Source organism: Caretta caretta, chromosome 1 (genome assembly GCF_965140235.1).
Source record: "Caretta caretta isolate rCarCar2 chromosome 1, rCarCar1.hap1, whole genome shotgun sequence".
Lineage (NCBI taxonomy): Eukaryota > Metazoa > Chordata > Testudines > Cheloniidae > Caretta > Caretta caretta.
In genome coordinates, this window is record NC_134206.1 from 119,058,710 (window position 1) to 119,079,719 (window position 21,010).

General features: G+C 43.2%; 2 protein-coding genes across 4 annotated transcripts in view; both read left to right on the forward strand.

Annotated features, from left to right (window-relative positions):
* The window catches only part of CHST10 (carbohydrate sulfotransferase 10), a 34,504-nt gene that overhangs the window by 8,362 nt on the left and 5,132 nt on the right, over window positions 1–21,010 (forward strand). For 2 of the 3 annotated variants that reach the window (XM_048857882.2, XM_075130530.1), the window contains exons 2-4: window positions 10,494–10,634; window positions 15,257–15,354; window positions 20,457–20,691. In XM_048857882.2, the coding sequence (XP_048713839.2) occupies window positions 10,535–10,634; window positions 15,257–15,354; window positions 20,457–20,691 (433 nt within the window). In that variant the 5' untranslated portion in view covers window positions 10,494–10,534. The remainder of the gene's footprint in view (window positions 1–10,493; window positions 10,635–15,256; window positions 15,355–20,456; window positions 20,692–21,010) is intronic. The other variant, XM_048857893.2, reaches the window with a different exon arrangement.
* Window positions 3,817–5,614, forward strand: LOC125639956 (uncharacterized). Its single transcript, XM_048857871.2, has 2 exons — window positions 3,817–4,496; window positions 5,098–5,614. Exons 1-2 carry the CDS (start codon window positions 3,914–3,916, stop codon window positions 5,595–5,597), a joined length of 1,083 nt encoding a protein of 360 aa, XP_048713828.2. The 5' UTR covers window positions 3,817–3,913; the 3' UTR covers window positions 5,598–5,614.

Consider the following 21,010-nt stretch of genomic DNA (forward strand, 5'->3'; position numbering starts at 1 on the left):
AGTTCCTTGACTGTGCCAGGACTTCCAATTCTTCCTGTTTGTTTCCCAGGCTTCTTACGTTCATGTACAGGCATCTAAGATAACAAGCCAATTGTCCTACTTTCTCAGTATGAATCGGGAGGCCTCCCCTGTTGCACCCTCTTTAATAAATGTATTAAAGAGCAAAAATGTGATAAGTACTTTTAGAACTGGTGACAGAATATTATAGCTGGCTGGCTTTAGGGTTCCTTGGAAGTTAGGGCAGATAGTTGAGCACAGGGAGCAGGAGGCAACCAAAGAGATGGTGAGGAAGCTTTTCTGATTTCACCACCCTACAGAACAAATTGGTGGTATTGAAGTGAGAGACAGGGAAGAGGCTGAAAAGTCCCTATGTGCTCCAGAAAGAGAAGACTCAGAAGAAATTTAAAACTACAGATAAGAAAAAAATAACGGGATTAAAACTAAATGCAGAAGGAAGCAGAAGAGCTTAAAAAGGAAAAATATCTCTAAATAAAAGAAGCACTTCAGAAACAAACAAAATTAAAGAGACGGAGGAAGCAGGTAAATATATGAATGAACTAGCAGCATGATGGAAAACAAAGATGAAGAGGAGAGATTGGAAATATCTTGATATTCAGGAACCCTGGTTTGGAGTTGTCATAAATATAAAGGGAAGGGTAAACCCCTTTGAAATCCCTCCTTGCCAGGGGAAAGCTCCTCTCACCTGTAAAGGGTTAAGAAGCTAAAGGTAACCTCGCTGGCACCTGATCAAAATGACCAATGAGGAGACAAGATACTTTCAAAAGCTGGGAGGAGGGAGAGAAACAAAGGGTCTGTGTGTCTGTCTATATGCTGGTCTTTACCGGGGATAGACCAGGAATGGAGTCTTAGAACTTTTAGTAAGTAATCTAGCTAGGTATGTGTTAGTTTATGATTTCTTTAAATAGCTGAGAAAAGAATTGTGCTGAATAGAATAACTATTTCTGTCTGTGTATCTTTTTTGTAACTTAAAGTTTTGCCTAGAGGGGTTCTCTATGTTTTTGAATCTAATTACCCTGTAAGATATCTACCATCCTGATTTTACAGGGGGGATTTCTTTATTTCTATTTACTTCTATTTTTATTAAAAGTCTTCTTGTAAGAAACAGAATGCTTTTTCATTGTTCTCAGATCCAAGGGTTTGGGTCTGTGGTCCCCTATGCAAATTGGTGAGGCTTTTTATCCAACATTTCCCAGGAAAGGGGGGGTGCAAGTGTTGGGAGGATTGTTCATTGTTCTGAAGATCCAAGGGTCTGGGTCTGTAGTCACCTAGGCAAATTGGTGAGGCTTTTTACCAAACCTTGTCCAGGAAGTGGGGTGCAAGGTTTTGGGAAGTATTTTTTGGGGGAAAGACGCGTCCAAATATCTCTTCCCCGGTAACCAGTATTAGTTTGGTGGTGGTAGCGGCCAGTCCAAGGACAACGGGTGGAATATTTTGTACCTTGGGGAAGTTTTGACCTAAGCTGGTAAAGATAAGCTTAGGAGGTTTTTCATGCAGGTCCCCACATCTGTACCCTAGAGTTCAGAGTGGGGGAGGAACCTTGACATGGTGGCATAGTGGTGGGATTAACCTGAAATCATTTTGAGATCCAGTTGAGATTTTTTTGAACTAGAAATACAGATTTTAAAAAGGAATTTTTTTTTTCTTACAAGAAGACTTTTAATAAAAATAGAAGTAAATAGAAATAAAGAAATCCCCCCTGTAAAATCAGGATGGTAGATATCTTACAGGGTAATTAGATTCAAAAACATAGAGAAACCCTCTAGGCAAAACTTTAAGTTACAAAAAAGATACACAGACAGAAATAGTTATTCTATTCAGCACAATTCTTTTCTCAGCCATTTAAAGAAATCATAATCTAACACATACCTAGCTAGATTACTTACTAAAAGTTCTAAGACTCCATTCCTGATCTATCCCCGGTAAAGACCAGCATATAGACAGACACACAGACCCTTTGTTTCTCTCCCTCCTCCCAGCTTTTGAAAGTATCTTGTCTCCTCATTGGTCATTTTGACCAGGTGCCAGCGAGGTTACCTTTAGCTTCTTAACCCTTTACAGGTGAGAGGAGCTTTCCCCTGGCCAGGAGGGATTTCAAAGGGGTTTACCCTTCCCTTTATATTTATGACAGGAGTGCAGTAGAGCATCCCCCTAGAAGGATTTAGAGAGAAGGAAAATGTAAGGTGTTGCTTTTTGTAAGTTCTTAAGGGGCATTATTCTGAATGAGCATAATCTCTAAACAGGGTTTACTTTTGAAATCAGTTACTTTTATTTAGAATCCTGAGTAGTCGTGGTTCCTGAGATAGTTAAAGAGCTGGTTAATATTGAGGGAGCTTGGTTAGCTGCCTGGGAGCAAACTCCAGGGCTCACTGTTAATATATAAGTTACGGTGAATCCTGTGTGAAAGCTATATGATCAATATACATTTGTGGTTGCAGAAAGTAGATAATGTGTCTACCAAAAGATTAGATGAAAATCGCATAACTTCTCTGCCACAGCTTCTCCATGTGTAAAATGAGAATGATAATAGTCATGGCTACGGGGCTGGCTGTATCTCTGTCCCCTTTCTAGTCTCTGAGTGCACCTCCTCAGGTGATAGGCCTCTTGTGTTTTCCTATCTTGGGGTGGAATCATTCTTCCACCCTTAGACAGGATCTGGCTGTGGTTTCCTATATATACCAACTGCTACTACCCTGCAGATCTGAGTACAGTACATTGAAACTGTCTGCTCCTCTCTAATAGTCTAACACACCATCTTAGAAATCGAATACATAAATCACATTTGGGGATACAGGTTAATAATCCTTACTGAGCACCCACATATTCATCACAATAACAAAACTTGTCTTCCTAGCAGATATGTTATGAATATTAAAGGATGAATTCTGCCTCCCTTATTTGTGTTTAGTAGACCTTACTCTGAGTAATCCTGTTATTTTCTGAAGAGCTACTCAAGGAATGAGGTACCATTAAACATGAGTAAGAATTCCAAAAAATGGTGCTAAATTGGTGAAGGGCCTCCTGGCTCATATTTTGTATCTACTTCTGATCAGTAAGAGTCTAATAAATTTTTCAAGTGCTGGTGGAAGTACTAGGATGTCTGTAAACAAGAGTAAAAGTTTTGGCTCAATTGCTAGAAGATGTCGCTGTCGTGGGTGTTGTGATAAACTGGAAAAGGTCACCTCTGAGACTTGAGACTCTAGCACGAATCTTAGGGAAAGGGCTGTAACACATTGTGCTAGAATGAAACCTATTTTGAACTATTGCTGATTTGAGTCTGGAAAGAAATCAGTGGGAACTTGCTCTAGAATTCCAATCATAGTACTTGCCCCTTCTGGACTCCAGTTTTCGATAATGGAGTAAAGCCTGATTCAGAAATGTTGTGCTTAGGAGATCGGAATTGACCTAGAAATGGAAGACAAGGTATTTGTCCTCCTGTGAGGGTAGCGGAGTTGAATATTCTACAGTGTCTATAAAAATCCAAAGCATAGTTGACTTGAATGCGACTGAGCATGGTTTTTAAGAAGAAAACTCTTAAAGCCCTGGTCTACACTAGGACTTTAGGTCGAATTTAGCAGCGTTAAATCGATGTAAACCTGCACCGGTCCACACAATGAAGCCCTTTATTTCGACTTAAAGGGCTCTTAAAATCGATTTCCTTACTTCACCCCTGACAAGTGGATGAGTGCTTAAATCGACGTTGCCGGCTCGAATTTGGGGTACTGTGGACACAATTCGATGGTATTGGCCTCCGGGAGCTATCCCAGAGTGCTCTATTATGACCGCTCTGGACTGCACTCTCAACTCAGATGCACTGGCCAGGTAGACAGGAAAAGAACCGCGAACTTTTGAATCTCATTTCCTGTTTGGCCAGCGTGGCAAGCTGCAGGTGACCATGCAGAGCTCATCAGCACAGGTGACCATGATGGAGTCCCAGAATCGCAAAAGAGCTCCAGCATGGACCGAACGGGAGGTACGGGATCTGATCGCTGTTTGGGGAGAGGAATCCGTGCTATCAGAACTCCGTTCCAGTTTTCGAAATGCCAAAACCTTTGTGAAAATCTCCCAGGGCATGAAGGACAGAGGCCATAACAGGGACCCGAAGCAGTGCCGCGTGAAACTGAAGGAGCTGAGGCAAGCCTACCAGAAAACCAGAGAGGCGAACAGCCGCTCCGGGTCAGAGCCCCAAACATGCCGCTTCTATGATGAGCTGCATGCCATTTTAGGGGGTTCAGCCACCACTACCCCAGCCGTGTTGTTTGACTCCTTCAATGGAGATGGAGGCAATACGGAAGCAGGTTTTGGGGACGAAGAAGATGATGAGGAGGAGGAGGTTGTAGATAGCTCACAGCAAGCAAGCGGAGAAACCGGTTTTCCCGACAGCCAGGAACTGTTTCTCACCCTGGACCTGGAGCCAGTAACCCCCGAACCCACCCAAGGCTGCCTCCTGGACCCAGCAGGCGGAGAAGGGACCTCTGGTGAGTGTACCTTTTAAAATACTATACATGGAGCAATATATATCCTTAAAAGCAAGCATGTGAAAGGATTACTTTGCCCTGGCATTTGCGGTTCTCCTAGATGTAGTCCTAAAGCCTTTGCAAAAGGTTTCTGGGGAGGGCAGCCTTATTGCGTCCTTCATGGTAGGACACTTTACCACTCCAGGCCAGTAACACGTACTCGGGAATCATTGTAGAACAAAGCATTGCAGTGTATGTTTGCTGGCATTCAAACGACATCCGTTCTTTATCTCTCTGTGTTATCCTCAGGAGAGTGAGATATAATTCATGGTCACCTGGTTGAAATAGAGTGCTTTTCTTCAGGGGACACTCAGAGGAGCCCATTCCTGCTGGGCTGTTTGCCTGTGGCTAAACAGAAATGTTCCCCGCTGTTAGCCACAGGGAGGGGGGAAGGTTGAGGGGGTAGTCACGCGGTGGGAGGAGGCAAAATGCGACCTTGTAACGAAAGCACATGTGCTATGTAGGTAATGTTAACAGCAAGGTTTACCCTGAAAGAGTGTAGCCACTGTTTTATAAAATGTGTCTTTTTAAATACCGCTGTCCCTTTTTTTTTCTCCACCAGCTGCATGTGTTTCAATGATCACAGGATCTTCTCCTTCCCAGAGGCTAGTGAAGCTTAGAAAGAAAAAAAAACGCACTCGCAATGAAATGTTCTCCAAGCTCATGCTGTCCTCCCACACTGACAGAGCACAGACGAATGCGTGGAGGCAAATAATGTCAGAGTGCAGGAAAGCACAAAATGACCGGGAGGAGAGGTGGCAGGCTGAAGACAGGGCTGAAGCTCAAATGTGGCGGCAGCGTGATGAGAGGAGGCAGGATTCAATGCTGAGGCTGCTGCAGGACCAAACCAGTATGCTCCAGTGTATGGTTGAGCTGCAGCAAAGGCAGCTGGAGCACAGACTGCCACTGCAGCCCCTCTGTAACCAACCGCCCTCCTCCCCAAGTTCCATAGCCTCCACACCCAGACGCCCAAGAACGCAGTGGGGGGGCCTCCGGCCAACCAGCCATTCCACCACAGAGGATTGCCCAAAAAAAAGAAGGCTGTCATTCAATAAATTTTAAAGTTGTAAACTTTTAAAGTGCTGTGCTTAAAGTGCTGTGTGGCATTTTCCTTCCCTCCTCCACCACCCCTCCTGGGCTACCTTGGTAGTCATCCCCCTATTTGTGTGATGAATGAATAAAGAATGCATGAATGTGAAGCAACAATGACTTTATTGCCTCTGCAAGCGGTGATTGAAGGGAGGAGGGGCGGGTGGTTAGCTTACAGGGAAGTAGAGTGAACCAAGGGGCGGGGGGGTTTCATCAAGGAGAAACAAACAGAACTTTCACACCGTAGCCTGGCCAGTCATGAAACTGGTTTTCAAAGCTTCTCTGATGTGTACCGTGCCCTCCTGTGCTCTTCTAACCGCCCTGGTGTCTGGCTGCGCGTAACCAGCAGCCAGGCGATTTGCCTGAACCTCCCACCCCGCCATAAACGTCTCCCCCTTACTCTCACAGATATTGTGGAGCACACAGCAAGCAGTAATAACAGTGGGAATATTGGTTTCGCTGAGGTCTAAGCGAGTCAGTAAACTGCGCCAGCGCACCTTTAAACGTCCAAATGTACATTCTACCACCATTCTGCACTTGCTCAGCCTGTAGTTGAACAGCTCCTGACTACTGTCCAGGCTGCCTGTGTACGGCTTCATGAACCATGGCATTAAGGGGTAGGCTGGGTCCCCAAGGATAACTATAGGCATTTCAACATCCCCAAAGGTTATTTTCTGGTCTGGGAGTGAAGTCCCTTCCTGCAGCTTTTGAAACAGACCAGAGTTCCTGAAGATGCGAGCGTCATGCACCTTTCCCGGCCATCCCACATTGATGTTGGTGAAACGTCCCTTGTGATCCACCAGAGCTTGCAGCACTATCGAAAAGTACCCCTTGCGGTTTATGTACTCGGCGGCTTGGTGCTCCGGTGCCAAGATAGGGATATGGGTTCCGTCTATAGCCCCACCACAGTTAGGGAATCCCATTGCAGCAAAGCCATCCACTATGACCTGCACATTTCCCAGGGTCACTACCCTTGATATCAGCAGATCTTTGATTGCGTGGGCTACTTGCATCACAGCAGCCCCCACAGTAGATTTGCCCACTCCAAATTGATTCCCAACTGACCGGTAGCTGTCTGGCGTTGCAAGCTTCCACAGGGCTATCGCCACTCGCTTCTAAACTGTGAGGGCTGCTCTCATCTTGGTATTCATGCGCCTCAGGGCAGGGGAAAAGCAAGTCACAAAGTTCCATGAAAGTGCCCTTACGCATGCGAAAGTTTCGCAGCCACTGGGAATCGTCCCAGACCTGCAACACTATGCGGTCCCACCAGTCTGTGCTTGTTTCCCGAGCCCAGAATCAGCGTTCCACAGCATGAACCTGCCGCATTAGCACCATGATGCATGCATTGGCAGGGCCCATGCTTTCAGAGAAATCTGTGTCCATGTCCTGATCACTCACGTAACCGTGCTGACGTCGCCTCCTCGCCCAGTATCGCTTTGCCAGGTTCCGGTGCTGCATATACTGCTGGATAATGCGTGTGGTGTTTAATGTGCTCCTAATTGCCAAAGTGAGCTGAGCGGCCTCCATGCTTGCCTTGGTATGGCGTCCGCACAGAAAAAAGACGCGGAACGATTGTCTGCCGTTGCTCTGACGGAGGGAGGGGCGACTGACGACACGGCTTACAGGGTTGGCTTCAGGGAGCTAAAATCAACAAAGGGGGTGTCTTTACATCAAGGAGTATTTCAGGCAGGACTTCACGGAGGGTTCCAATAAGAAATGGTGCACCTCAGTTATCGTTCTTATTGGAACAAGGAGGTTAGCCTGGCCTCTGATTGATACATGGCTAGATTTACCTCGCTGCACCTTCTCTGTGAGTGACTGCAGTGTGACCTAGAGGAATGAGTCCCCTAGACAGGGGAGGAGGCAAATGAGTACAAAACAAATCTGGTCTATTTCTTGTTTTGACCCACTCCATCTATCTTTTACATCTTTGGCTGGCAGCAGACGGTGCAGAAGGACTGCATGCCATCCACATCTCATGGCTGCTCGGCAGAAGATGGTACAGTACGACTGCTAGCCATCTTCATCTCTTGCCTGCCTGGCAGAAGATGGTACAGTACGACTGCTAGCAGTCCGTATCGCCTGCCCGCTCACCATAAGACGGTTCAATAGGACTGACTGCAGGACTAAAAAGAATGACCTGGTCAAGTCACTCCAAATTTAGTCCCTGCGCCCATGTCTGCCCAGGCGCTCCCAGCCGACGTGGCCAGGAGCACCTCAGACACGACGAGGACGACTACCAGTTGTATTGCACCGTCTGCTGCCAGAAGGCAGTGGGTTGCTGCTACTGTGTAGCAAAGCCGTACCGCGTCTGCCAGCACCCAGGAGACATAGGGTGACGGTTACCTGAGCGGGCTCCATGCTTGCCGTGGTATGGCGTCTGCACAGGTAACTCAGGAAAAAAGGCGTGAAACGATTGTCTGCCCTTGCTTTCACGGAGGGAGGGAGGGAACGGGGGCCTGATGATATGTACCCAGAACCACCCGCGACAATGTTTTAGCCCCATCAGAGTGCTCCATTATGACTGCTCTGGACAGCACTCTCAGATGCCCGATTGTTTGCCGTTGCTCTGATGCAGGGAGGGGTGACTGAGGACACGGCTTACAGGGTTGGCTTCAGGGAGCTAAAATCAACAAAGGGGGTGTCTTTACATCAAGGAGTATTTCAGGCAGGACTTCACGGAGGGTTCCAATAGGAAATGGTGCACCTAAGTTATCGTTCTTATTGGAACAGGAAGGTTAGCCTGGCCTCTGATTGATACATGGCTAGATTTATCTCGCTGCACCTTCTCTGTGAGTGACTGCAGTGTGACCTAGAAGAATGAGTCCCCTAGATGGGGGAGGGGGGGAAGCAAATGAATACAGAACAAATCTGGTCTATTTCTTGTTTTGATCCACTCCATCTATCTTTTACATCTTTGGCTGGCAGCAGACGGTGCAGAAGGACTGCATGCCATCCACATCTCATGGCTGCTCGGCAGAAGATGGTACAGTACGACTGCTAGCCATCCTCATCTCTTGCCTGCCTGGCAGAAGATGGTACAATACGACTGCTAGCAATCCTCATCTCCTGCCTGCCTGGCAGAAGATGGTACAGTACGACTGCTAGCAGTCCATATCGCCTGCCCGCTCACCATAAGATGGTTCAATAGGACTGACTGCAGGACTAAAGAGAATGACCTGGTCAAGTCACTCCAAATTTAGTCTCTGCGCCCATGTCTGTCCAGGCGCTCCCAGCTGACGTGACCAGGAGCACCTCGGACATGACGATGACGGCTACCAGTCGTACTGTACTGTCTGCTACCAGAAGGCAAGGGGTTGCTGCTACTGTGTAGCAATGCCGTACCGCGTCTGCCAGCACCCAGGAGTCATAGGGTGACGGTTACCTGAGCGGGCTCCATGCTTGCCGTGGTATGGCGTCTGCACAGGTAACTCAGGAAAAAAGGCGCGAAACGATTGTCTGCCCTTGCTTTCACGGAGGGAGGGAGGGAACGGGGGCCTGACGATATGTACCCAGAACCACCCGCGACAATGTTTTAGCCCCATCAGGCATTGGGATCTCAACCCAGAATTCCAATGGGCAGCGGAGACTGCGGGAACTGTGGGATAGTTACCCACAGTGCAACGCTCTGGAAGTCGACTCTAGCCTCGGTACTGTGGAAGCGCTCTGCCGAGTTAATGCACTTAATGCACTTAGAGCATTTTCTGTGGGGACACACACACTCGAATATATAAAACCGATTTCTAAAAAACCGACTTCTATAAATTCGACCTTATTCCGTAGTGTAGACATACCCATATTGTATGATAATGAAGGAAACTGTCTTTTAACAGCCAAATTAAAAATGATACATTGAAGGGGTGGGGGAGCTAATAATTTAGCTAAGCCTCACTACGTTATTGTGAAGTAATATTAATGTTTGACATTTGTATGTTAGATCCTCGTTAAGAGCTATCAAAGTTTCATTATCATATTTATCTTCACGGAGAAGAGTTCTCTTAGAGGTGAAGTGCAAATACCCAAGTTCAGGCCCTTGGGTATCTTGTGTTTATCCAGCTCCAGTTGAAGCAGTACTGATATTGAAAGCAGGGTTAGGAATACAGCTTCTGCTTCATTCTTGCAATGAAACATCAACACCTGAGGGATCTCAGGTCTTAGCAGGTAAATGGAGATTGAACTAGAATTTTAAAAAGTTGTATAGACTTAACCTTTACGGGTGGGATTTGCAAAAGCACTCAACATTGGCCTAGCTGCTCCCATGGAAGTCAATTGCTAAGATGTCAGCTGCTGATCAAAACTAAACAAAACCGACATGCAGCCTTCCTACCCCAGCATATCTGCAAACTGCATGCATAAGTAGCCTACCACTGTTACTCCATCCTCTCTCCCATTCCTCTTTGGTTCACCACCTGTTGTACTTTGCTTTTAAACCAATAACTTGATCCTGCAGTCTTTCCAGGTGAAACTTTTAACCTTCCTGAAGCCCTGTTGACTTTGATGGGGCTCTGTAAGAGAAAAAGGGCTTGCCCTGTGGACCTGATTGCAGGATTGGGGCCCAAAATAGTCATGTCTTTGGGGCAGGAATATTCTTTTACTGCCCTTTCATACAGCGCCCGAGCATGATGGCAGCCTTGACCAGGCTAGAGTCTCTAGCAGCCTCTAGAACACTAGTAATAAAATTATATCATAACTGTAGAAGTATGATATATATTAAAGGCGATATTGTTATAAAGTTTACTCCTCTAGGTGTATTTGATTTCAGGCAAAAATATAATATGTGTATTTTAATGTCAGCTATACAAAGTACTGGTTTTATAAAATAGAAGAAAATATATTTCGTATGTTGTAATTTTTGCTTTTTTTTTTAAGCAGGAAGATACAAAAGTTTTATATGGCTCACATCTGACAACATGCACCATCAGTGGCTGCTGTTAGCTGCATGCTTTTGGGTGATATTCATGTTCATGGTTGCTAGCAAGTTCATCACACTGACTTTTAGAGACCCAGATGGTAAGTTCACCTTTAATTAAATTTGACATAATACAGAGTTTTGAACAATGTTCTGTCCAAAAGTGACAGTGTAATCATTGTGCCCAAAGGAGATCCCAACACATTGTTATCTCTTTGTGTATTTTAGAGGATTAGAGATTGGAGCAGTGCATTTTATAAATTGCTAGCAAGTGACAATGCTAATACGTCTACAGTTTACATTCTTGTTTATAACGATCTGAAAAAATGACATTGCTACCAGATTCATACATTTGGGAACAGAGGGGGGGGTTACATTTTGAAAGTCTGCCTTTTAATAAACAAGTTCTTGAACCAATTCAAATTCAACATCTTAGTCAGTAAACAAATGGTGCGTGTTTGAAGCAGTGCAGAACAATCCCCTGAATTGTTTCGTTCCTTATTAGAGAGAAGGAAGATTTCACAGTAACTAAATAGTAACTACATAGTCTTTATTTTCTGCACCATTTTAAATACTTGCCATCCAGTTACAGCATTCAAGAGACATTGTATAAAGTTTGATTAGCAGTGCACGTACCCTAACCTCCCCTGTCTTGCTCCTTACTTTCAATTTTATCCTCTGCTGCTTGATTGACAAATAGCTTATAGCTTTTGCTTGGCCTAAGTAGCCCAGATGGTATTAGACTGATAAGGAGTTTAAAGCCACTTGATGACACTACACAGCATGGCGCATTCTCTATATACTGATGTGTTGCTGTTAACAAGCAGACCTGCAGGGAGCGTATGATGAAAGCACTGACATGACATGCAGATAGTGTTTTTGAGAGAGAGTGTGAGTGTGAGATGTTAGAAGATACCTCTATTCTTGTATCTTTTAAAGACACTTAAAGAGTAAGGTCATCAGTTTAGTTCTTTTCAATGACTTGTCAATGGATAAATGGCACAGTTTAGTTCACTTAAATGGCATGCTTGGTAGTGTCTGCAGTCTTATTCAGCAAGGCTTACAGATGTGAACTCTTTGTAGCTGTTGGCACTGCAGGCTATTTCTGTGCTCTGTTATGGCTGCAGATGAGCTGATCTGACTTTAGTTAGATAACTTTTATTATTTTGTACTATGCTTATTCTTGAAGCAGTAAATGAAATAAAAGTGACCACTGATTTCCACAATAACAATGTATTGCTATAAGCATCTTATACATGAGGCTGCATGCCACAGCTTTCCATCAGGAAATGTCAAGAGAATTCAGATGTAATTATTTATTTTTAACTTTTTAGTTGGAATACCCACTCACCCCTTTTCTTTTTTGTACCTGCCAGTTTTTTGGGTCGAAGCTGATTCCTTTCCTCCCAGAATTGCTATTGGAACAAAAGACAATGTAATTCCTTAGGCTCCGATCCTGCAAAGCCTTAAGCGCATAGTTAACTTTACACACTGCGAGTAGCCCTATTGATTTTATTGGGAGTATTCACATAGATTATGTACATACCTCTGCAGAATCAGAGCCTTATTTGTTGTGCTAAGTAACTGCCATCCAGTGATATTGTGTAGAATGTAGACAGCTGTAAGAACAGTGTTTGTTAGCTAAAGATTTCTGGAAAGGGATCATGAACATTAGTTTTGTGTATGACTTATCAAAATGATGGCTGAGGGGGAAGAGTGAGAGTAATTTTGGCCCCGAACTGTTTTGACCCAGAAATATTTAATAGTGATAGAAAAACTGTCTAATTACTGATTACTTATAAAAAATATTCTGACCCTCCTAAATGACATGCTGTCAACTCTTGTGAGACAATTTAAAGGTAGAAAATACTATTTGTTTGAGTTAACTCAACCAGTTTTCATAAGGTGTATGTTTTGTCCAAATTGCTTTTGATGGATAGCTTTTTAGGTCTTTATTTGCTCCTGTGATTAAGTAGGCAACTCCCTGGCTTATTTTTACTCATGTTTTTGCAACTTGGGTCCGGGTCCTGCAATGATTTGTGCTTGGACAGACTGCTTCACCTTGGCAGTTTGGCTCAGAAGTTTGGCTCACCTTTGCAGTTTGGCTCCTGCTTACAGGAGCTCATTGCAGGATTGGGGCCTTGGAGATGAACTGATTCTTTGGGTTCTAATCTGGTCTCCAGTGAGACATGATTCGCTTTGCCTTCTCTTTGATTTTTCTGTCTTATCTGCGTGTATCCTCAAAAATAAATAACTGACTTCCTTCCCCTTGTCTTTATAGAAGTGGTAGTTTCCATTTTGTTTAATCTCCTCCTGCTATGATATACAAGCTTTTAGCAAGCATTGATTATCCTCCTGCACCTCAGTATGCTTAAGTTACGTAACTTTTTTTCACTACCACTACTTAATTTTCCTATTACTACTCCTGAACTAATTTGAAGAAGAATAAACCTACTTGACAGGGAAGATGGCTTAGCTTGCAATTTGAGACACTTCTGTTCTAGTTTCAGCAATAATAAATTCTCACCAAGATTCATGATTGTCCTTAAATTGCGGGTGGCTTGCCCTTTCAAGTATTTTTTATGTATCTGTAAAAATGTGAGAGTAATGTAATGAAGTGCCATATACTGTCTTGATGAATTATTATTTGTAGGAGACATCTTAAGCCGTAGGGCAGAGGGTTGGGAATCTTTGTTTGTTTGAAAGCTACAATAGAATTTTATTTTTGAGGGAAGGCTTTGCGTGTGTGGCATGTGTGTGTGTCCCAGAAGCATCTTTGCAACTGTCATTTATTTATCATTTGTACTGTGGATTGTGCCTAGTAGCTCCAGTCATGGATCAGGACACGATAGCACGACAAACATAGAACAAAAAGGCTGTAAGCTCTTTGGAGTAAAGGCTACTGCAGTATAAGACGAGAGACCAGGTGAAGACAGCCAGCAGATGGGGAACACAAGGGAACAGTCTTCCTTTTTTCCCCGTTTGTCTTCCTGCTCACTTCCCCTTCTCTCTCCCTCCTGTGCTACTTTGTTCTATGTATGAACAGAGTTGAATTGACAGGAAATTGAGGGGTTTCCCTAAATTTCATTTTGCTGTTGCCGTGAAGGGAAATGGCAAAATCTGATTACTTCCTCTTTACTCCAATTTCAGATTGCTACTTTGCTCCCTGTGCAAATAGTAAAGTTAAAGTGAAAAGATCTTCTAAATTTCACTTTGCACTACAGGCACATGAATGAAGCAACAAGTGCTGGTGGGTGCTTCTCTTTGTACTAGGACAAATGGAGACAAGTAACTACCTTCACAGAAGAAAAAAAATATAGAGTGCTAAACTGCAGCGGGGGGGACCAGTATGACCCAACCCTTTACGATTAATACTCATAGTGAGGATTATCCTCAAAAATATTGTACTCAGTTGACAAGGGGCTTGTTTATTTTACTTTATTTTGTTTAGCAATTGTTCTTTAAATCAATTATTTGTTTTCCATATTTTATGAGTATGGCATTTTTTCCCTTCTGCCCTGGACCAAATATTCCTCTGAGTACACAGGGTCTAGGGGAAGGTAAATGCAAATTCCCCACCCTTGGTTATGCAAAAGCTTTTTGAAGGTACACCCTGAGGAGTGGGCCATTGTGAGCTGATCACCTTTTACATAAGGCCAAGAGCAAAGTCCGAAGCTGTATAAAGGAAAGTCTGAAATGCTTATGGTGGTTCTGAGTCTGAATGTGAGACTGTCACAAATTTGTTGCCACGGGGAAAAACCATTTCTGAGTTCTGAAGGATTGACACCTTGTTGAAGTTAGGGTGACCTCTGAGAAGATTTTTAGCATGTGTGTAGGTTTTTTTTTTTTTTAATTTTTAATATGTTTTCTATGTAATGCTTTCACCTTAAAAATAGTATGTGCTTGCTTAAAAAGAGTTGTGTTGTTAACTTATAACTACAGATAATACACTGGTTCTAGCCTCTGGAGAGAAAGCAAAGTGCAGATACTAGCCTTTTGGGCAGTCTAGCTTGCTGGGAATATCACGGTGTAGGCAGGGAACTGTGCAGCCTGGAAAAACCCTGTTCAGGAAGAAGAGAGAAGTGGATGTCAGCCCAAGAGAGGTGATGGCTGAGGAGCTGGGAGCTTGGAATGGGTGCCCTTATGAACCATAAGGAGGAATACAGGCGCGGTTGCCCTGAACGGTGACATTTACAACAGGACAAACCTGCATACTAAGATGCGCAAACACTGATGGATTAATTTTCTTTTTGGCTATACTTAGCTGAGCTTACGGAAAGTAAAAATCTCCTGCTGTCAAACCCATATAGTTATGCTCATTTGTCTACTGAATATAATTTAAATATCATACATTAATGTCTCGAACAATATGTGAAATGACTAGATGAATCTTTTTTACAGGCTGGATTTATGAATTCTTATGTTTCTCTGCTCTTCTGTTAATAAAAGCCTAATAAAGACATAGCACAATATTAATCCCTGGTGTAATCCTACTGAAATTATACCAGGGTGAATTACGCCTTTAGCAACCAACATCCCAGAAGGGGACATCCTCTAAAATATTAGTGAGCCATATTGTGCCATGTTTGTTTCAGTAACCTTCCATTTTGAAGCAAGCCCTAACATGTGTGTGTTGATTCAAGAATTGATACCAGTAGTTGGCTGTAATGCAGAAATAATTGTCCATTTTTCTATCATTTTCTCCTCTCTCATTCTTATCTAGTATATGGTGTCAAGCAAGAGCCATTAATGCTGACAGCTATGACAAAAGTTGAAAAGATACAAGTGCCAGAGGAGAAATGTTTGCCTGAAGAATTCCAGGTGCCTGCTTTTGAGATAACTGTTCAGTTTGCTGAAAAATGTGTGAAAATGTGGAGTTAATGAAAGAAAGCTCTTGTTTTAGGGCATCAGGAATTGCTGGGCAAGAAATATGTACTTGGCCCTTTTATTTAGAATAAGTTAGGTGAACATCATACTGTTCTTCTTGGAGTTGTCATGGGGTTCAATCATGGGGCTGGGGCGCCTCCTTGTGGCTGCACCTGGGAATTAGTTCTGAACTGGTCTGACATACCCTTCTTAAGTTGCTTGCCCCTGGTTTCTCTCTTTCTCTCTCTCCGCTCAAGTTACTTCCTCTTTGTGACTTGCCCGGTGGTCTCTTTCTGGAGTCAGGATGCTCCCTCTTCATGTCTCAGCCTTCCGGCCAGTCACTATTTAGTTCTCACCTTCCACGGTATCAAAGTCCCACTGGACAAGCTGTTTCAGGCAGTCTTCTGATCCACTGCCAAGTCTGTGCCACTTTCCCAGTAGCCGGTAGAGCAACTCAGGCCCAGCCACTGCTCCCGGTTCCAGCCCACTATATTTATTTTTGTAATTAGACTGTGTCTCCCCACTTTTGGTTCCTTTAGTCCTCTGTGCAGTCTCTCTGTTTTTGTCTTTTGCTCTGCCTGTTCCATTCCGTATCCCCCCGCACTCCCCTTCTGCATGTATCGTGTACTCTCTGCTCCACATCTTAAGGTTTCACCTAAGCAGAACATGAACCCAATAGACTTCATTACAAGTTGAACTTTCTAGCATGCAATTTTGAGTGACTGGAAATTAGGCAAAACAAGTCTGCTACTCTCTAATTTACAGAGACAAGCCAATAACCCCATGTCATGGAATAAAGAATTGATGAGGGAGGCTGTTTTGGTGATGTTCTGAGGGAAGCTCTTTTTCCCATTGTCTCAAGTCATTTTATGGCTGATTTTTTGCATGTAGAGGTTGAAATTGAAGTCGTTACCAGAATGCTCAAACTGAGAAAGCCCCGGGTTTTGGACAGTACTTTGATGTAAGGCTGGCAATATTGTAAGTGTATAAAATCTGCCCTTGCATATCAGGGAAAGAATAATGAAATGCCAGAATACAGTACTATCTCCCCCATGACTTTATGACAGCTTGAAGTGCTGAGGAGAGCTGTTAATCCAGAATACATGCAAAGGTGATGTTTATAGTCAGACAAGCAATCTGCTAGGTTTTTCAGATTTCATTATGGCCAAGAGAGATTGGAGAGGAGTAGCAGTAGAAAGCAAGATACTGTTTTCCTATGGAGAATTGGGGTGGAAAACAAGAAGGCTTTTAATTAGCCTCCTTACGTATGTTTCACAGACACATGCTTGAAGCTTTTGACATTTTGAATGCATGGATGACAGTGCTTGGGTTTCCAAGCTCCCTTAATCAAATCCTTCTGAACTTTACCTTTGTAACAGTGAGTTATAGAGAGGTCAAAGTGAATAACGGACTTTATTCAAGAAAATAAGAGAAGTAGGGTCTCTTCTTTCACAATATGTTTCTAACATTTGTGCTGAGATCGGCAGTGACAATAAGAAATCTATAAGGACAGAATGCAGCTGGAACCAATAACATGGGGGATCGGGGCTGTCGGTAGCCACACCATAGTTAAGGTTGTAACTGAATTTTCCTTATAAATCAGATTTTGGCCCATCCCTCTACTAAAATCCAAAAGCTGGTAGTCAGGCCTGGGGAAAAGGTAAATTTTTCTCCCTCATTTGAAATAAATGGTGCCTGATGGCCTAGAAATGGAGGTGTTTAGCAGAGTTGACAAAGCTTTCCAACTTTTTACTACTTTGCACCAAGAGGCAATATGAAAAGGGAGGAAAAACGAGAGGAAAATTTGAGTGAAAATTAGTTTGTGAAAATGTGTGTTTTTCTTCATGATCTAACCACTCTATATAAAATTTAGTTCGCTGGACTCATCTAGTTGAGATCTAGTGCACAGGACCAAATATTACTTGATTGAACACTAACTTCAAACGTTATTTTAAATAGCAGTATCAAGATAGCTCATTGGCTTAGACTCCTTTAAAATGACTGCTGGAGGTGTCAGCACACTTTTTCTTTTTTCTTTTAATCCCTCCTCCCCATTTTTAAATGAAAGCTTCTAGCCCTTTTCCTCGAAGAATCCGGCCTCACCGTGTAAACCAATTACTGGGGAAGCCTGTTAGTAGAAAAAATAGATTTTTTCCCCCACCAGAATTGAAGTTAATCCAGCAAGCTGTTTATACCTAAAGAGCTCCCTTTTTAAGATTGGTGGTCACCACAGTTCTGCCAGATCCTTGCTTGAGACCAGAAAGTGGGAGGCAATTAAAATGGAAGGATCCTAATTCATCTATTCAAGGGGCGGGTGAATGTTGCCACCTTCTGCTGTTGATCCTCTTCCTCCTGCCCCTGCCAAGTCCCTGCTAACCCCAGTACTCCCTTCAGTAGACCTCCTAAGGTGTTCACTTCCTGTGGATTTAAGAGGCCCAGTGGAGATGCGTGGGGTAAGGAGAGCATGGAGCGTGGAGGTGCAGTGGGGAAGTGGGTCATGGAGAGGGGTAGCAGAGTGAGGAGGTTGTATCCCTCAGGGGAAAACTGGAGGTTGGGTAGCAGAACAGAAGTGCAGAAGGAAAGCATAAGAAGCACTGAAGAAGGGGCCAGAATGTATTTCAAGCCTTAGGTTTCTTCTTTCCCCTTCCCTGTAAGCTGTAGGTTGTTCACTAAGACGTCACCCACTCTCTGAAAGATTTAAGGTGCTTGTGCAGACGCCCTCCTTCAGAGGATCAAATCACCTAAGTTTAGATCGTCTGTCACATGCCTGACTTTAAGTCTCTATATGGAGTAACCCTTGTTCTGAGGCTAATGCAGAAAGGCCATAAGCTTTATTACCCTGCAAGATCTTTAAGGCTGTAGCAGCTTTCAGCCTCATAAACCCAAGCTGCTTTACTTTAAACTGTTAATCTGTGGGTCTTTTTTCAGGGAATTTCCCTAAGCATTCCAATGTCTCACTTTAACAGAATCAGAATGCTCTGTATGCTTTCTGGAAAGCCAACACCTAACACTGAATGAAATAATTGTAGACATGACTGTGACAGGTTGGATCACAGAAAACCCCTTGGGAACTGCCAGCTGATGTGCTGAGACTACTTCTAAGTCTGTTGTCCCTGGCAGCTTGGGACTTCAGGTTTGAGCCTGCCTGGTTTGAGCCAGACATGCTAGCCGGCTGCAAACCCAGACCCATGTCTGAACCACGTTCCCCAAAAGCTGCAGGCTTAACTGAAAGTGGCTTAAGAAGTGTTCCTGTCTCTAACACTCAGATGCCCAGCTCCCAATGGGGTCCAAACCCCAAATAAATCCGTTTTACCCTGTATAAAGCTTATGCAGGGTAAACTCATAAATCGTTCGCCATCTATAACATTGATAGAGAGAGATGCACAGCTGTTTGCCCCCCCAGATATTAGTATATACTCTGGGTTAATTAATAAGTAAAAAGTGATTTTATTAAATACAAAAAGTAGGATTTATGTGGTTCCAAGTAATAGCAGACAGAACAAAGTCAATTACCAAGCAAAATAAAATAAAACACGCAAGTCTAAACCTAATACAGTAAGAAGCTGAATACTGATAAAATCTCACCCTCAGAGATGTTCCAATAAGCCTCTTTTACGGACTAGCCTCCTTCTAGTCTGGGTCCAGCAATCACTCACACCCCCGTCGTTATTGTCCTTTGTTCCAGTTTCTTTCAGGTATCCTTTGGGGGTGGAGAGGCCATCTCTTGAGCCAGCTGAAGACAAAATGGAGGGGTCTCCCAGGGGTTTAAATAGACTTTCTCTTGTGGGTGGATACCCCTCCCTTCCCCTGTGTAGAATCCCAGCTACAAGATGGAGTTTTGGAGTCACAGGGGCAAGTCACATGTCCTTACAGGTAGCAGCCATTGTTCACCTGCTACCTTGAACGTCCTCAGATAGACTTCTTATGTGGATTGGAGCTTTCCAAGATCCATTGTCTGTTAAGCGTTTCTTGATTGGGCACTTAAGTTGCACATTCCTTTCTAAAGAAGCTGACCAAATGCCTTACTAAGGCTACTTAAAATCAAACAAGTACACAGCCAATATTCATAACTTCGAATACAACAATGACACATGCATACAAATAGGATGAATATATTCAGTAGATCATAATCTTTACAAAGATTGTTACATGGCATATGTAGCATAAAACATATTCCAGTTATGTCATATGTACATTCATAAGCATCTTCTCATAAAGCATTGTGGGGTGCAACGTCACAATGACCATTTCCATTAAACAGAGCTTGAGCTGTTTACCGTGATGTGTTCTTGAGATATTACTGCTCCTCTATCATCTTTGCTTCTCTTTCTGATTATTGGGTTGCTATTTGATTAAGTAGCTCCTCCTCCTCATCCAGAATTGTGCTAGAGCCTGCCTCTGGGCAAAACTTTCCCAAGCAACTGCAGAGTGAAAGGACCATTAATGTTTGCTTTATTGCTGCCCGTTGGGCTCTGAAGAGCACTTGTGAAACTGAGCAGAATTTGGTCAACCTTACTTTGCTGCAGCTTGGAGAAACGGATGCATTAGGGCTGTCTGCATGTGCAGATACGGGAAGTCAGCACAGCATCACTTTGCATCTGGAAGGTTATCTTCCTGTCCATAAGGGCTAAAAATCTTTTATGTTTCAAATGAAAACTTCATTTCTGCTGAAACTGATTGCTTAGCTCTGCCTTCCCACCACCTGGAAAAGTTCCTACTTGCCACTGCACTTAGACAAGGAATTTTAAGTTCTGGTAAAAGCATGGTTTGTTCCTTTCTATACAGACAAGGCCAAACTTGATAAAAATTGCTGTATAGAAAGGTTCTTACCCTCCTAGATAATGATTGAAAATCACCAGCCTCTGTAGTAGCAACACTGAGGAAGCCAACATAAACCAAATGGGATGATGTGAATTTAACAGTATTTTTTATACAGACAAGGGCGGAACATAATATATACTTTACTATGATACTGAATTTGACTGGTTGGTCTCTTACTCTCTAAAATTTGATCTAGAAGTTAAACTTTTGCTTGTTTTTGTCTTTTTTTTAATAAGCCGACTGGAAGAGTTTTTTCTGAAGATCCGATGCACCAACCCCTGGTCCATGTGAAAAGGATTGAGCTTCTCAGGAATGTGTGCAGAGATGCAGCGTTGAGAAATCTCTCTCATACTACTGTTTCCAAGTTTGTCTTGGACCGAATATTTGTTTGTGACAAGCACAAGATCCTATTCTGTCAGACTCCAAAAGTGGGCAACACTCAATGGAAAAAAGTCTTGATTGTTTTAAATGGTACCTACTTACTCTAATGAGTGTAAGGTTTTTGTTTGAGGGGGAAAGGGCTGAGTCACTAGAATGAGGGAAGCATTAAAACTAATTTCTTAACATTCTTCTTTACAAACAGATACTTAATTCCACTCATTCATTCCTTGCAGTTCCTTTTAGTCCTTTTAAAATGTCTCCATCTGAAAAATTAAAAATTACCTTCTTTCTGCTAGAATAAATATCTTTTAACTTACCTAAAAGTGATTTATCTGAGCCATTGAGGATTTATTTGGTGGATTTATTTTCACTGCAGGCCGAACACCCTGTGAGTAGAATTTTTAAGCAA

Bases quoted from the DNA above. Each gene is read 5' to 3' on its own strand.
- LOC125639956 (XM_048857871.2), top strand. From the start codon at position 3,914: ATGCAGAGCTCATCAGCACAGGTGACCATGATGGAGTCCCAGAATCGC. The intron at 4,497-5,097 runs GTGAGTGTACCT...TTTCTCCACCAG, and splicing joins AGGCGGAGAAGGGACCTCTG to CTGCATGTGTTTCAATGATC.